Genomic DNA, 17,382 nt, shown 5'->3' with positions numbered 1-17,382 from the left:
GTGAATACTTACAATATCTGAATAGTTATTTGTATCTAAAGCAAGTATTTTTCTCTAAACAAAAAATGACTGCTCAAAAAAAATGAAACAGTCTAAAGTGCTTTAAGGATTAGGCCCAATTTGCCTGCACCATATATACATTTTACACGAAAGTTAATACTTAAGACATTTGTTTGATAACCGACTGCTTGAGATCTGCATGTATTGCATACTTGGAGCCAAAGCGGAAGTGATCGAAGAGTGGGAGAACTTTAAAGCATGTTTGCCTAGTTCTCATTTAAACGGTCTCTGAAGGGACATGACAAAGACTGGAAATACGTATGAAGTACTAAGCATAGGCTGTAGTCTGAATAAGGTATTATAAAGTTGACATTCTTAGGAGAGTAGATTGGAACTGTCAGGTTTTTTTTTTGGCAAATCTGGCATCCTCTGATTGGCCAACTAACCAACTTACGGAAGTGCGTCACTATTTAATTTTCACAATAAAAGTTTCTTGTTTATCAGTTGAACAAAATGAAGTGGAACCGAGGGTAATAAAAATGTAGTTCTGCCATAAATAGCTTACGCGATATTCATACTTTTCATACCAATTTGATAACCCGTTTTGTAAAAAAAAAAAAAAAAAAAAAAAACATGAACAAAAGTATAGTTTTAACTTTGACGTATGTGACATTTGTTTCCGGGTGAAGAGGGACAGGAAAGAGGTACGAATATACTTAATTCCAACGAACATAGCTTCATTTCTACTCTAGTTTGCGACTGTTTTTTCATTTATCTAACAGCCTGGTGACACAAAACGTCTGTACGGACTCCTCCACATAGAAGGCCACCAGTTGTTGTTGTCATAACCGTAACTTTGATGTCGAGTGCCATTAGCATGCTGGCTAACCGGTTAGCATGTGGGGGATGATGATGTGAACGTATTTGGCATAATATCTTGTTACAGAATCACTCAACTACAGAAGGAGTGTTATTTCACTAAACTTTATACGTTATTTAGACGGCTTTTTGGAACTATATTAGCATTGCCCTCGTGGTATGTTGTGATATTTGCCTTTATCATAACCATGTGATTTGAATATCAGCCGGCTTGTTGACGAAGTGACAGTCTACTTTCATATCGCCACGGAGCGGTTGATAAGGATTTTACGTTCAGCCTCAGCCCCACAGCGTCTGTCATTCTTCTCCTGGCCAGGGAAGAGAAGGACACTCACTAGCTTGTGGTTTTTTCTGTCCGCTCAGACCGCCTGACCTGCTAAACCTTGATTGACATGGCAGCCAATGGAGCAAGCTGTGAACAGCCTCAGAAACGAGCAGGAGCTAAAGACAGACAGAATGGCAAGTCTACAGGTTAGTTCTGTCAACTCTCTCTCTCTCTCTCTTTCTCTCTCTCTCTCTCTCTCTCTCCCTATAAATGCCCATATAAGTGAAGTTGACACTCGTGGGTGAAGTTCGCCCATGTGTTATCTCTGACTCAAATTCCACCACAAGGTTCGAACATGTCATAAAAACACTCAAACTGGCTCATGTAGCTTACTTCCTGTTATGAAAGTACAATCAACTTTGCTTACATTAGAATACACGATGCAACTTTGTTGATGTGAGCTTTATCATGTGCTTGGCTGTACCAATACAACAGGAGGAAAGCACTTCTGTTGATGCAAGTATAATAGTCAATCAAGGTGACTGCAATTCTGTGTGTTGTCCAGACTTCTCAGTAAGGGAGAGGCGACAGAAAGATAAGGAGGATCGCCTGTCCCTGGTGTTATGGAGGAGGCCTGTCACCACGCTGCATTATTTCCTCCTGGAGACCCTCATCAAGTTAAAGGAGTGGACATTTAAGTAAGGAGTCTAACAGGTCTAACAAGTGTGCTTTTGTATGGTATGCCTATGCTTGTGACTGTTTGCTCTGTTTATTTTTCTTGGAATTTCGCTCAGTTGGAAAACATATAAACTTTGGCCTACATACATTTTTTGTGTGGTAAATCCTATCATGAACACATGTAATCACAAGCAAGTGTAATTTATTTTTATTTTCATTTTTTATTTTTGCCTCCTGTCAGGCTTTGGCAACGACGAGGTGTGGTGTTCTTAGTTTTGGTGTTGTGTTCTCTGTTCTCCATTGCCTACTCCACTGAGGGAGCTCACCAACAAGTAAGGCTGGACTGATTTGTTTTTTTAGTGATGTTAATAATTAACACTATTGCTTAATCTCTGACATGTTTAAAGGTTAATGATAAGTCACTTCTAGTAGAAAGCTAAACTTGGAATGATAATGAGATCTGCACTGTTGTCAATCAACCCTTGATCATGCAGTCAGTCAGCTGAAAGTTTTGTTTACAGATCTCTCTTTGCATCCAGCAGTCTGTTAGCATCAGCTGTCATCACTGTAGTACTGTAGATAATGTACATATACAATTACTGACTTTTTTTAACCCACTACAGGTAATAAAGTGAAATCAATTACATGAAAAAATAAATACAAACTTATTTGTCCTGCAGAAAGAGCTAACTTGATTAAGAATATTGTTTTATAATTTAATTTCCCAAACCAAGAGAACCTCAATTTCCATTTATATTGTTCTATTTAAACCTCTGTTTAAATTTGACTACAAAGAAAGTTCACTCAATGACCTTTTTTTTGCATGCTTTGTTCTCTTATCGGTTGACTTCCTTCACTGAAGTATGTTGAGTATCTGGAGAAGAGGTTTCTGTGGTGTGCCTACTGGGTTGGCCTTGGAATCCTGTCCTCTGTCGGCCTTGGGACTGGCCTGCACACCTTCCTCCTTTATCTGGTAAGAAAGCACTCAATTTTACTTGTGGAAAAATATATTTATATGCCCACAAACATCTAAAAATGACAAAGCAACAACACCCTGATGTGAACTGCCCCCAAAACATTTTTAAAAATTGAGCTCCTTATAGAAAAATCGTCTACTACATCTAGATCTAATAATCTTTGTGTTGTTGTGATGAGGATATGGGTTAACTATTGAATATTTTTCTCGAAAAACAGTGTCAGCTGACCCACGTGCAACATCCTAAAAGTGAAAATAACAACGAAGCAAAGTTTAATCTCAAAGCTAGGACTGGGTTGAAGTTCCTGAAGATGTTTGTGGATATCCTCAAAGTTTCTTCAGCTTATTTGGAACTATCTTAGTTTCTTTACTCAGCATGGGTTTGAGTGGTCTTGTCTGTCCACCTAATTCACCACAAGCACTGTCTTTCTTACCTCCATAAATTATATCCCTCTCACTAGCTTGGAGCATTTCTTCAAAGCCCTGTGTGTCAGTGCAGCTGCCAGTGGATGGCGTCATTCTCACCCATATTCATTGTCTTCTACCTCTTCAAACTTGTTCCATTGTATCATACATTCATCTTAGGTCGCCAAAAATAAAGTATGGAATTTCCTCAACTGGCTGTCACAAAATGACCGTAGGAATGAGTAAGTCATTTGTCTTGGTTGTGGTTTAAAAAAGGAGAATTTAGCGAAATGAAAGAGAGGAAGAAAGTCTGCAACATTGCCTGCTTTCGGCTGATGATGTGGCTTTTGTTCAGTAGAGCACGTGCAGATGTGGGGCAGCTGACTCAGTCATTTCCATTGTAATGAAATAAAGGGAAAAGATTCAACCAAGACCATCCTCTATTTCACAACATCTGTACTCTTTCATTGATCACAATGTATTACATTTCAGTTCTGTCATTTTCTTCAACTGTCTGATAGTCTCCTACTTTACTTTTACTTCTATTTGGTGTGTGTGTGTGTGTGTGTGTGTGTGTGTGTGTGTGTGTGTGTGTGTGTATATGTACTTCATATTATTTTGAAGGTGTGATCTCACCCTGTCCTTACTGTGTATGGGAGGTTTCTGTGCTATGATTAGTCCATCAATCAATCTTTATTTGTATAGCACCAAATCAGACAAACATTATCTCAAGATGCTTTTACAAACATAGTAGGTCTAGACCATACTGTATGTTAAATTATTAACAAAGACCCAACATCAAGACAGGATAAGATCCAGTCTCCTTTTACTGACAGGACTCAGTCTTATCTCATCTTACTCCACTATGAGCATTGCAGCTCGCAGTATTGAGGTGCTAACAGCAGCAAGGAAAAACTTCCTTTTAACAGGCAGAAACCTCGAGCTGGACCAGATTCATGTTAGACAGCCATCTGCCTCGACCGGTTTGGGGTTGGAAAGAGGGACAGGGAGAGTTAAAGTAAGTGATGGGGGGTGAGATAGGCTCCCAGTATGTCAGTGTGCCAGTTCCCCCCGGCAGTCTAAGGTTATGGCAGTATAACTAATAGCTGGTGTAAGCCTGAGCCAGCTCTAACAGTAGCCATCTCCATTATATGGAATAACGTTTTTTTTTTCACAACTGTTACTGTGGAAACATTTTGAGACATTACTTCTTGATTACAGCTTTCCTTTGACCACTTTTTACTTGTTCTATAACAAAACTTCCTATGTTAATCAACAAATGGTGCATGAACATTGTTTCTAAGCAAAATATGAAATCAATCATCTCAATATTAAAATGGTCTGTAGGTCAATTTTGAGCAAATCCTATTTTTCCAGCAATCACACAAAAATATTCGTTCTGAAAATGCTGAGTCACTGCTTGCGACACATCTCCTGCTCATTTCATTCACAGTAGTAGAGATGCAGGGGTTTTTTTTTCCAAGTGTATTTTTGTCCCTCTATGCTTGAATTGAGAGGATCGGACATTGGATATGGCAGGACACTGGGATAAAGAGCTGGGAATATGGTATAAGACTAAAGCCTCTGTACATGGGGTGCTCGCGACTTAACCATTAGGCCAATCTGGTGCCCTGTTCATGTCTTTTTTTAATTAACTTTATAGAAGTTACATTCTGAGAATCATATCTGCATCTTCATGCTGATGTAAGGTACAATCTACGTTTCCACTTCTCTGTACCACTTGGTCACATGGTCACAGTTCTCCCACTCACTGTACTTCACAGCTTGTTATAAACATTGAAAGCTAATGAGTGATCAGCTAGAACAATTAGTGATGTGTTTAAGTTGGCATTGACAAGTAGTACAGATACAATTTTTTTGCTCCACTCTCATCTCCTCACCCCTCTGATGTTTTCTACCATTTAAAGGCACAGTGTAAGAAACAATGGAGGCCTAAACGTGACATATATATGTATATATATATATATATATATATATATATATATATATATATATATATATATATATATATATATATACATATATACATATATATGTCACGTTTAGGCAAGATAAAGTTAATCCAATAAGGTCAACATTTCTTATTATGTGAGGTTCCTTTTAATGAAACAGCAGACCTCTGATTGTAATGATATCCTCGAGTAATGGAGTGGCACAGTCACTGCCACTAATGTCCCCCTTTTTTTCAGAGCACTGTGAAAAGCATCCTGTGACTTTTACAGTTTAACAAAAAGTAAAAACCACCTGATGCTGCTCATGCATGGACTATTTCCTGTATCCCTCTGCACTAACACCTAGTTCATGATCACAGTGAAACAGAAACACTTTACTCCCTGACTCTGCATTAATCTTGAAGGCTTGAAGGAGAAACCACATGTCCCATCACTAGAGTTATACTGTGACTTTACCTCAAGCCTGAAGCATTAATATACAGCCCAAAGAGGATGAGATCATCATGCATATGGGAAAGGGGATTCACTGAGCAATGTGATTTTCTGATTCATCATAATGTTTTCGAGGTCATCACAGTGCAGTTAAGTGCTGGATTCCAGACATGAGATTGTGGGAAAAGTAAGAGAAAAATCACATTTGGGAATTTCTGCTTTTACCACAAGATTTGTTGATTTGAAGCAGATTTTAATTCTGTAAAGCTTCTTGCTATGTCCCCCCACCCCCTCCCTCTGATGTAAGATTAAGTTAACTCGGACCTCTTTTCTCCACCCTTCACTTTGGTTAGGAACTAGCTGACCCATTTTTCTTAAATTTTTCTATATATCTAAAGAATTTTTACAATTGTGGTAACTCAGTGGGAGTCAGGCCAGCTATTTTCTTTTAAACAAAGCACTTGATAACCCTAAACGTTACTGTAGTTTTTTTATTATTCAAAAAAAAATAACCACTGTGTTTTTGATGACACATAAAAACAGCACACAATAGCTTATTTATTTCTTTCACAACTCTTTTTATTGGTTTTGGAATTACAGTGCATATAAGCAGTGAGAGTGTAAAAAAGGAGAGACAGAGTGTGTGGACCAGTGGCAGTACTTAAATACAACAACTGTACTGTCATTATCATAACTATAACCCCAATCCCCTCCCACCCAAACCTCCCATGACTTGTATAACAACAACAATTGTTAACTTAATAATACAAATGATACAAATTATGACTAAATAGAGATATAATAAAAGATTTAAAGCATTAAAAATTGATTGAAGGAAGGGGGAGAGAGAAGGAGAAAGAGAGAAGGAGGGGGCTAAGATTTGCCGCTTGGTTGCTGAAAGGTTGGACACTCCAGGTGGTGGGACTCTAAATAGGACAGTGAGTGGGTCAGGGAGAAGGACTGTGTGAAATACTGTTCCCAGTGTGTTAAAAATTTGACTCCAGAGTCAAAGTGTAGTTGATATTTCTTAGAAGTCAGTGAATACTCATTCCTTATCCAGGTATTTGATGCTGCGTGAACCCCTGTCATGCCAAACCTGAAAGGTGGGGTCAGCAGAAGATGGGGTTTTTGAAAATTGGGGCCAAAGTAGAGGGTTTGTCTAGACCAGACATATCCAAAGTACCATTGATTGTTTTTATCATGATGAGAAAATGTTCTTGATGAACACTAAAAGTTCAGAAGACACAAAACAGGACACAAGACAAGACCAAAATTATGAAATTGTACAGAAAAGGCTAAATTTGGTGAATAAAATTGTTCAGAACTCAGGAAAATTACTAGTTTGTTCTTAAAATGTTGTCTGCTGGTCAGAAAAGTCTTAAGAACAACATGAAAAAGATGTGTGATGAAATCCAGATCATGATCCTGCCATCGGAAATAATGAGACAATATTTTTCCCACATTGCCAGACCTTAATGAAAAACATTTTCCTCCAGAAGAAGATAAAGTTTGCTAATGTTTACGTGGCTTGTGGAAAACCGAGGACTTCCTATTTACTGACTTACTGAGAAAAAATGTAAAATATTTTTTATTAAATAGATAGGATTCCAAAGTCTCAGTAGGAGCCACTGGCCCTGAGGTATTCTGACAACATCATATGTGGCCTTCTTTGAAAAAAGTTTGGACACCACTGGTATAGACCAAAATGTTTACGAAACTGTAGCCACACCTTATGTGAATTTAATACAAATAGATTGAGGGAGATATTTTTTATTTTAAGAGGGAGTTGTGCAGTAAGGCGAGACCGAGGGGAGAAATTTGAAGAAAGGGATTCTAAGTGGGCACATGGGTGAGCCTCATCCCACAATAACTTCTATCATAAGATGCCATCCACAGGTCATCATATACTTGGCTTATTTTTGCTGTTAAAGGGATAAATCACACAGTGCAATCTTCCCAATAACCTTAAAATTCAAACACTCATTATTTATAAAGAACAAAAAGATCAGATTTATTTATTAGATTGTTATTTGTTCCATCAAGCACGTACTCAGTAATGAGCGCCACAGCTTCAAAGGCCAGTTAGCAATCCTGAATTATTATGATTTAAGAAGTGCTTCATGTCATGAATGCAAAGAAGTCCATCATGTTGCCTGAGTGAATAAAGAAGTTCACTGCAGTAATACCAGTCTTATTTAGAGTAGGGTTGAATCATAGCTTAGTTTCTTAACACTGGCTTGTTGTGTCATGAAGAGATGCCATTACATGCAGTTGTGTTTGGTTTGAAGCAGACTTTGTGTAAACCAAAGAAGCCTCCTGTGTGCTCTTACTCATAGTGAGCTGGGGAGATACTGTGCGGGGAGCAGATGCAGTCAACACAGACTAATAGTGTGCTGTCAATCTACTGTCAGTGTTGCCTAGATCACTTTAAGGAGGCATAATAGAGTAGCTGTTGTGTTCACAGGTGGACCAACTGTTATGTGGCCAGATGGCCCGGCCTAACTAGACATCTCTACAATGATAAATGATGACCTGTCAAGGAGACTGGGTGACTCAGCTACTGTTAGTGTGTGTGTCTGTACCTGTAGGCATATGAACTCTTAAGGCTTTTGTTCATACTGAACAACACTGACATATTTTAAGATGTAGCTGGGCCTAGTTTTGTAATTCAAGCACCACAACCTCCCAAAGGATCAAAAGATTAAAATGACTTAACTTTAAAACATTTGAGGGGATTTTTTTTAAAGCACAGCTGCAAGAGACTGCATCGGTTTTAGCTGAGTGATAAGCAAAACACTAAGTGGAAGTTAATACTGACATGCAATACTGGTACTATTTAAAGCTTCCTCTTTTAAGAAATGGCTTAGATTGTTGCATCTTTCCCATTTCTTCTTTAGGGTCCTCACATAGCATCAGTTACCCTTGCAGCATATGAGTGCGGCTCTACAGACTTTCCAGAGCCTCCTTACCCAGACCAGATTGCCTGTCCACAAGGTGGAGGGGTAGAGGGAAGTATCTCCCTCTTGACAATCATGTCAAAGGTTCGCTTGGAGGCCTGCATGTGGGTGAGTACCAGTAGTTTGAATAAACAGACTATGAAGTGATCCAGCCAGAAACATGTCTGCTGCGTGTCAGTGTGATAAATTAACCAGGTGATGAAATGGAACAAATATATTTTCTTGGATTAGGGGGCAGGCACTGCCATCGGAGAGCTGCCTCCATATTTCATGGCCAGAGCAGCTCGTCAGTCAGGAGCTGATCCAGATGATGAAGACTATGAGGAGTTTGAGGAGATGCTGGAGCAGGCGGAGGGTGCTCAGGTGAGTTTCTCACACTTACACACTTGTTTAATACGATTTTTCTTTCTTTGTCATACACATGTACGCTCTTGTACTAGTTGCTTAAGGAGAATTGTTGACATAGTTTTCTTTAGATGTTTAGTGTGAAACACAGCATCTCAACTGTCCACTGAAAACACAGCAACTTTACTTAATTCTGAAGTATCCATCGTCGTCTGTGATCCTGTCTTGGCAGAGATGTTTACAGTTTGAAAACCCAACAAATATGATATGATTATACCTGGTTTGGCTTAATCTTCATAATGCTCAGCTGACAATGGAGTCACTCTCCAGTGATTGGTCCCAAAGTAACATATGACTTCAGTGAAGCCCCTCCTTCCTTACCCTTCCAGTAAATCTGTCTGTTTGTGGGTGACTCACCCTGAGCACAGCTCCCCCTTTAATCATCCCTCAGGCTTTGCTCTCACTGTACCTCCCTCCTTCCTTTCCTCCTTCTCTCTTCTCACCGGCCTCTAATTTGAATGACAGACAGTTCTTTCAGGAACCAATTTCACATGACTGGAGACAACTGAGATCAGATGCTGAGTCAGCTGAATAGAAATGAGACATACTTTTGTACGTGTTCTCTAGGACCTATTCTAACTTTGCTAGTTCTAAGCTGAATAGACTGACGGGGCCAACCTCGCATCACATGTCTTTCATCATGGGGATGTATCCCGAATGTGTTTGCATAGGCATTTATCACAGACTTTCTGAGGAAAATTTGAGACAGGGAAACCTCTTAATTTCCATTATTGCAACATAGTAAGGAAGTATAATATTTTAAACAGTGAACATTTTCAAACTTATGCTGGTATGGTATGCTGTCTTGTTTTTAATTTTAATTTTTTTAAGTTTCAAATGGGCTTACCCCTCCATCATTGAACAAACTTAGAAACAAAAACAATAACCTGATAAATAGAGCACAAACTAGAGGAGATTGTGATATACCAAGACATTAAACCAAATTCAGTCAAATGATAGTTTCTGTTAGAGGCACACACTCCTGGAACATGCTACCAGCTCGTATCAGGGAGCTTGAGAACTACTTTACCTTTTTAAAAAAAACACTTCAACATTGGTTAAAAAGAAACATGTACACCTGTTGATCATTTGATGCCCATTCCCTGGGGGTTAGGCCTCACCTTCCATTCTGTTTTTATAATGTAACAAAAGTGTACGTTTTGTATGTAAAATTAGTTTACCTAATTTCGTGTAGTGTCCTGCTTACTGTCTTGTGACATCCTGTAACTGTAGATCTGTTTTTTGTTTTATGTAAGTACCTGCCTTAGAACTATGGATGAAATGTAGCTATTGTGCTAACTCCTGCATATTTACATTGAGGCATACTGTTGAAATGTTGATTAATGTGCGTTGTCCATTAGTATGTATTTCCATAATCAAATAAACTCAAAAAAAAAAAAATACTCAGGAGAAAAATGCACAAAAAAACAAATATTAAAAGAAGTGACGTACCTTAAAGTCTACAGAGGAATAATGGTGAAAATTTGAATCCCAAACCGAAAATTAAAAAACGCTTCCAAAATGTGACACTGGTGAGATACCAGCTGTTGAAACGCCTTCCTAATCTTCCTCAAGCCAAGCTGTGATCTTCACCATGTAACCACGCAGAAACCACATTTCACCCCCACGAGGATGGATATATTTGCTGAAAAAGATCCCCCGCACTCTTTTCCCCCCACACAGTTTCAGTAAAAAGCCACAAAATTCATCAACCGAAAAAAAAAAAGTCACTGTGTTCAGAAATAGCAGATATTCTACCACAGTACTCTCACTGAAGCTCTCATTTCTTATAATAACATTCAGACATTTTATTTGGTGTGGTTGAAAAACCACACATCTACGAGAAGTTCAGCCAGGTTATTTCTAGCAGAGAATAAGAGTGTGTTTAAATACACCTGTGGTTATAGAGAAAAATGTGTTGTATAAGATGTTGATTCTAATGTGAAAAATAATTACTCTTGTATCTAACTTTTTAGTTGTTTTTTTTTAATCTGTTTGCAGGATTTTGTCACAAGAGCCAAACTGGGAGTCCAACATATGGTGCAGAAAGTGGGATTTTTTGGGATCCTGGCATGTGCCTCTGTAAGTTTTGACATGTTTAAAATATCTTCCTCTTTCTTATAAATGCATGCTCAAGGATTCTTGTCACATTTAAGATGCCTTGCCTTATTTTAAGACACGTTTGTCACAATCATAGACTATCAAAAATGGACGTAGTATCCGTGATGTCACCCGTCTGTTTCTGAAGCGCTGTTTCAAGCCAATTGTAGACGGGTGCAATATTAGAAATGCTGAACACAGCCAAACTTCATCAAAGCTAGTGTGAGGCAAAGAGGTAGGCTTTAAGTGTCCTCACCAACAGCTACGCAGTACCCACCTGTCAATCAAGTCAGCCATGTCTTTATTTGGGCCAAACTGGTAAAATCAAGAGTTTTTAAAAAAAAGTTCACCCCCGATAGAGAAATTAGCTACTCAGATCTATTTTATACAATAATTTTTTGAACCAGGTGTTAACTTTTTTATTATTGCTTCAGAAATTGTCTTTTTTGAATGGGTGTGTAAGTTGTTTCTGGTGTTTCTGCAGATGAACTACAGTTTTTAGCAATCCGCATTGGCTTCATATTTTAAGACCGGAGGTTGCTTCTTAGTCACAATAGATAAAAATTGATTATGTAGGAAGATAACACGTAACAACCTTTAATTTATAAACGTAAGTTAGTCACATTTTTATGTGAAACAAACAACACAAATTTAAAATATATATGAACATCATAGTCAAACAAAAAAAATCAATAAAGAAGCAACCAATGAATGTGAATTTAAAATATTATCTCCTTTGTTTCTTTCAGATCCCTAACCCTCTCTTCGACTTGGCTGGAATAACTTGCGGTCATTTCATGGTTCCCTTCTGGACATTCTTTGGAGCAACTCTAATCGGGAAAGCCATCATCAAAATGCATATACAGGTTGGTAGTATGATAAAAAAGCTTCATCAGAGGTTTTTATAAACTAGCAAAGGACCAATTCAGTTTAAATAACCACACGTTTTCCTTTTTTAACTCAAACCACTCATAGTCATAGTGGCCGTGCTTCAAATATAACTCAACTTTTGTTTCATGTCAACACAATTAAGTCCACAGTCAAATAATTCACTCTCAGAAAAAATGGTACGATCTGCTGAATGATTCACTTTGAACAATCCCCACATCTTAAAACGTGTGGGAGAGCAGACCTAGTGCTCAAACATGAGTCGCGACTGTGAGAAACTTGTAATTGCAGACTTCTTGTCAAGTCTTTGTGAGGCTGTTCTTTTGGGATTCCTTTTCTGGTTCTAGCACTGGATTCCATCCAAACCATTTAGGCTGGCATCAGATAAAAGGAGATCAGGAGGGAAGCTTTTAGGAAGTTTTTAACAAGAGTTAGATTTGTTTTAATCTTACTAAATCAAAAACATGTTTTAATTACGGGGAGTTGTTTAGTCTGCCACACTAGTGAGTAATATATGTCTGTATATGTGTCTATGTCTCTAAGAGAGGCTGAGTGTCTTAACGAACTAAACCTAGCCATCTCTTGGTGGTACCGGCTTGTGATCTCATTCTGAAAACGAACGGACAAAGGATTGTGGGGGATGTAGAGTGGATATGAAAAGGTAGACGTGAAAGAAGGAAATTGTGTAGACCATAACATGCTGTAGGGGGGGGACTTTGTGTGTCTATTATTCCTAGTACCTTAAACCTCTCGGACATCACGTGTCATATCCTGTCTGATTTTGTCCAGGGGGCCATGTGTCATGCTTGTTTCAAGCTGATCAGTTTCAGGACCGGAGACGAATATTGTGGTTTGCTCCCCCACTTAGCTGCTTTGCTAACCACACAAAGCCCCTCGCTGCCCAAAATTTAGCTCACTGCCAGGTTTGAGTTTAGTAATTAGTGTGTCTGTGGACAGTGGCAGATGTGGCTTCAATTTTTCACAGCTGTGCCACCAAATGAAGAATCTGTTTAAAACATATTGGATTGTTCCTTCCTGGTTTCCTTTTAAAACAAAGGTGTTTTTGAAATGTCTGTGTGTATTCCTCAGATTGATCATTTCTTCCTTGCTTTCTTACAGAAACTCTTTGTGATCATCACCTTCAGCAAGCACATAGTGGAGCAAATGGTGTCACTCATAGGGTGAGTGTCCTTTTATTCTGGTGTGTGTGGGTGAGAGAGAAAGAGGAAAGAGTCACTGCATTTAAATAGTTCTTTGTGGCATTCAATGTCTTTCCCATGGGTTTTGTAGTAGCCAGTCGTTCGTAAACACTTGCAGCTGCAGTCTGATCACTGATTGAGAATCCTGAATGAGTTCATGTTTTCACTGCAGGGGTGTAAGTGGTCCTCCACTCACACCCATCTCTGCTGCATTGGTGGTCAGGCATGTGAGGTTTAATCTGAACTTATTTATCCGAATCACCAATTTCAGCTTTGACTAAAAATGTTGCCCCCCCCCCATGATGATGGAAGCACAATCATAGACAAAGAAATAACCCTTTGTAACTTAACAAAGCGGATCAGTTGATGTCTGTTAACTCTCAAATGTTCACATACACATTTTTCATATCCAGGTTAATCTTTTTATCTCCATATTTGGATCTGAATCTGTGGCCATACTGAGTGTCATGTTTCTCGTTGATTACAACAAAAAGTCAAGGTTCTTTCCCATGATTCATTCAAGCTTTGCTAATACAGGATGAATTTTTGGCCGTTGGTGTTTGTGTATTCATGTGGGATAGAGGACTTAACTGACTCAATCAAACAGAATAGGTTCATTTTAAATGAGACATTGAAACTGTCCTGTTCAATTGAATGTTGTGCTAAGCTTTGAAAAGTCCAACCGCCTCTGCTCTTTCTATCCCTTGACCAGGAACAGAATTTGATTTATGCATTGTAACCACCGTGTCTCAGTATCTGAGGTCTGGAGTGTTTTTTCTTTTCATGGTAATAATAAGTTTAGCATCATGCTGAGCTGTATGTCTGCTGACCAAATGGTGAAACTACAATAATGTCTCAATATGACATAAACTGACATCCATCATGATAGGCCCCCTTAGTTAGCTAATCTACATTGCCTAATAAGGATATGTGCACGCCCTGATTAGATATCTTTCCACCAAGAAGGCAATGGTGGTAAAGCTGATGACATCATGTCGACTCACTTCCTGATTGAAGGGCTGACACAGGCTCCTATAGAGAGCCAGGCCCTATAAAAAAGAGGGCTGAAGAGTTTCTGCTTCATTCCTTCCTGCTGCTTGCCTCTGCTCACAGTGCTGAAGGAGGAGGTAGAAGCTCCAAGGGGCCCCACATGTTGGATGGGGCCTGCTGTTGCAGGGATGCTGGTTGAGTGCTGGATCAGTATAGACGGTCTTTTAGGGAACAACTTTTGGAGAGGCTGAAGTTTTCTGTTTTGTGCTCTGCGGTAAGGAAGCTTTCTTTAAGGGTAAGTGAATTAATCTTCATTCTCCTTGTCTGTTTTCTTTGCCTTTCTGTATGGATGTATTTGGGGTGCTGCAACGTCAGCTCTGTGCCCAAAGTGGGACCAGCACTCCAGAAGCCCTTCAGTCAGTACCTGGACGCACAGAGGAACAAGCTGCACCATGCTGGAGGCAGTGCACCGGCGGTAAGAACAATATGTTGTTCTATGATTAACCCCTCATATATCTCAAGTTGAAGCTTGATTGATCTATTTATACATTGAGAGTAACAACTTAATGTGGCTAAGTGTGTACTGTGAAATATGTTCTGAGATCAACTGATGCATTAGTTCAAAAAAATATACATATATATATATTTATTTTTTAACTAAGCTGAGCATGCTATAGCTGAGAATAAATAAATATATATATATATTTTTTTAAACTTAGCTGAGCATGCTATAGCTGAGTATGAAATAAATATATATATATATATATATTTATGATATTTTTTTATGCAACACTTGGGAGCATAAAAACACCTCAGTAATGTAATGTTTTTAAATGTTACCCAACCATTTTAACATTTTCATGTTGATCTTCAAATGAGGTTATTGGACATGCTGTGATCGGAGCATTTTACTGTAAAAATATATACCTTTATTGGTCTCTGTTGAACAAATTATGTAACTTGAAGATAATTTAAATTAACTTGAACAGATATAATTTGCAGTGATTTTCTAAATTCACTGAAAAACATTTTTGCACATTCTAGAATATTTCTCAAGTTACTTTAATCATTTATTTATTATTTATTGTTAATAATTCTTAATATTATGAATTAAATTATTTAATATGATTACAATTGATCATATCCACTCTAATTTTGGCTTTCCAGGATGAGAACTGGCTGTCATGGGTATTTGAGAAGGTGGTGCTGGTCATGGTTTGCTACTTTGTCATCTCCATTGTTAACTCCATGGCTCAGAGCTATGCCAAACGTCTGCAACAGCAGAGGCACTCAGAGGAGAAAACCAAGTGATGACGACACACAGCGATACCAACATCCAAGTGACTGTTTCCTGCTGCTGCTGAGAGCCCTTCACTCAGCCCCAGCCACCTACAACTTAACAACAAACCTCACCCCACCCCCATTCATTCTCAGACGCTGAGCGCTCAAAAAAAACTAGGCACTATTTGATGGTGTGTGTGCTTTTAAGGGTGTATGTATTTACTGTTCATCCCTCTTCTTTAGGTTTTGGTAGTTCTTCCTCTCATCTCATCTCACTCTGTAGGTATGTGTAGTGTGATTGGTTCCATTTCTGATCTTAACATGTTACTTTAATGTTAAATTAACCCATTCATTGACCTCAGATGTTAAGCAGCAGTTTGGCGGTGACTGCTGCGTTCGGGCAGTGCCCATCAGATGCTATGCCTTATGCAAGACAGGAAGGTCTGACCTCCCTTGAATATAGTTCTTGACTTCTAAACTTGATTTTTATTTAATTTTGTACCATTAACGTTTGGATGGATCTTGACTTGTTTATGCAGTGTGCTGCTGAGATAACTTCTATGGATGGTCTTACTTTCAGGGTTTAACTTTCCTCATGTTTCTGTCCTCTTAAACAGAAAGAAGTTCTTTTTGTTTTGTTTGTTTCTGGAATTGTCAACTTAAAATGACAGTGAAAAAAGCAATATCAACTAAAAACAGTGTGGTATTGATGGTTTGCACATTGTGTAAATATCTTATCTTTTTGACAGTATGAGCAGATGTGTTTGTGGACATGAGTGGACTTGAACCAAAACAACGAAAAAAAAGATATCATTTGTAAAGTGGCATTGTACTCTCAGCTGACTAGTACCATTTCTATTCTGTACATTTGGGTTGAACCTTGGATTGGATCATATATAAAATCTGTACATCATTGCACTTGTTTTGTCATTTTTATAGTCTCTTGTAGAAAAAGCTGAACTGATTTTGTATGAATGGCTGTAATTTGTTTTAACCATCACAATCCCAATGTTCTCTTTGAATTGATCACCTCTGAGGTAAGTGAACTACCACTCGTTCAATTTCATTTGATATATTTATAGTATTTCTGAGAGGAAGATTCATGTTCTTTCCTTCAAAGTCACTGCTAAATTGTTCTCACTTTTCTTTGGACTTCACCCTGTTGGTTCGGACTAACTGCCTGACTCCTGGCAGTGTTTGGGATAAGTCCTGCAGGACACAGGTCCTGGTGGACTGGAAAGAACAGGTTCCTTTCTGTCTTTTTGGTAGTGTCCTCATAAACATCACTTTCCCATCCCATCAGCTAGCTTATCAGACTGGTGTTGGCTGTTTAATTTGCACGGCAACAGCTCTCTGTAAGCTGACTGAAGTTGTGGGTCTTCAGCATTTCATCTGTGCCTCTAAGCATATACTAAGACTGCACTTCCACTGGTCCTTTAGTGCAACAACCTGTCTAGTGTGTGACTTTGATTTTATGCTTATTAAGCCAGTTCTTAATAAACTGATGTAAACTTGATGACCAATAAAGGAACTGAAATTTGTAACCAATGCTGTTGCTGCATTTCTTTGTACAGTGCTGCTACTTCTGTTTTGAAACAGGGGTTCCCAAAGTGGGGGTCGGGAGACACTATAATTGGGTTGCAAGAAGTCCTCCAGATTATTATTTTTTTAAGTAATCTAAAATTGCATATTTTATTTACCTATTGTTGTAAATATATTGACAAAAGCACCAGTAGCAGCAGGTGAATTCATAACAGCACAGGAAACAAACACATTTGCATGTAGGTAGACCAGCTAAACGTAGTATTAAGCAACAATTAATTACATGCAGGGACAGTGGGGGTCGTGGGTCTTTGGCACCTATATTTGGGCGGTCGCGGCCTGAAAAGTTAGGGAACTCATGTTTTAACAAACTACAGCTCCAGTTTTGCAACAAAATCCAGACCGGCAGTCA

At 38.6% G+C, this 17,382-nt stretch overlaps 1 protein-coding gene across 5 annotated transcripts; it reads left to right on the top strand.

Moving 5' to 3' along the window:
* Nucleotides 1-502: 502 nt before the first annotated feature.
* On the top strand, nucleotides 503-16,972 carry vmp1 (vacuole membrane protein 1). Of its 5 annotated transcripts, none has more exons than XM_034700630.1 (12): nucleotides 503-530; nucleotides 1,243-1,350; nucleotides 1,710-1,842; nucleotides 2,064-2,154; nucleotides 2,685-2,795; nucleotides 8,506-8,673; nucleotides 8,797-8,928; nucleotides 10,972-11,052; nucleotides 11,820-11,936; nucleotides 13,078-13,139; nucleotides 14,523-14,622; nucleotides 15,315-16,972. In XM_034700630.1, exons 2-12 carry the CDS (start codon nucleotides 1,272-1,274, stop codon nucleotides 15,456-15,458), a joined length of 1,218 nt encoding a protein of 405 aa, XP_034556521.1. In that variant the 5' UTR covers nucleotides 503-530; nucleotides 1,243-1,271; the 3' UTR covers nucleotides 15,459-16,972. The 5 variants fall into 5 exon arrangements, with proteins under 5 accessions (XP_034556521.1, XP_034556519.1, XP_034556523.1 ...); XM_034700628.1 differs by having other exon boundaries at nucleotides 508-704; XM_034700632.1 differs by lacking the exon at nucleotides 503-530 and adding an exon at nucleotides 579-704 and having other exon boundaries at nucleotides 1,243-1,338.
* The last annotated feature ends 410 nt before the right edge of the window (nucleotides 16,973-17,382 follow it).

The sequence above is a fragment of the Notolabrus celidotus genome, chromosome 14 (assembly GCF_009762535.1).
Source record: "Notolabrus celidotus isolate fNotCel1 chromosome 14, fNotCel1.pri, whole genome shotgun sequence".
In the NCBI taxonomy this organism is placed as follows: domain Eukaryota; kingdom Metazoa; phylum Chordata; class Actinopteri; order Labriformes; family Labridae; genus Notolabrus; species Notolabrus celidotus.
Note: the sequence above shows the minus strand (reverse complement) of the source record. Positions and strands in the feature narration are given on the sequence as shown.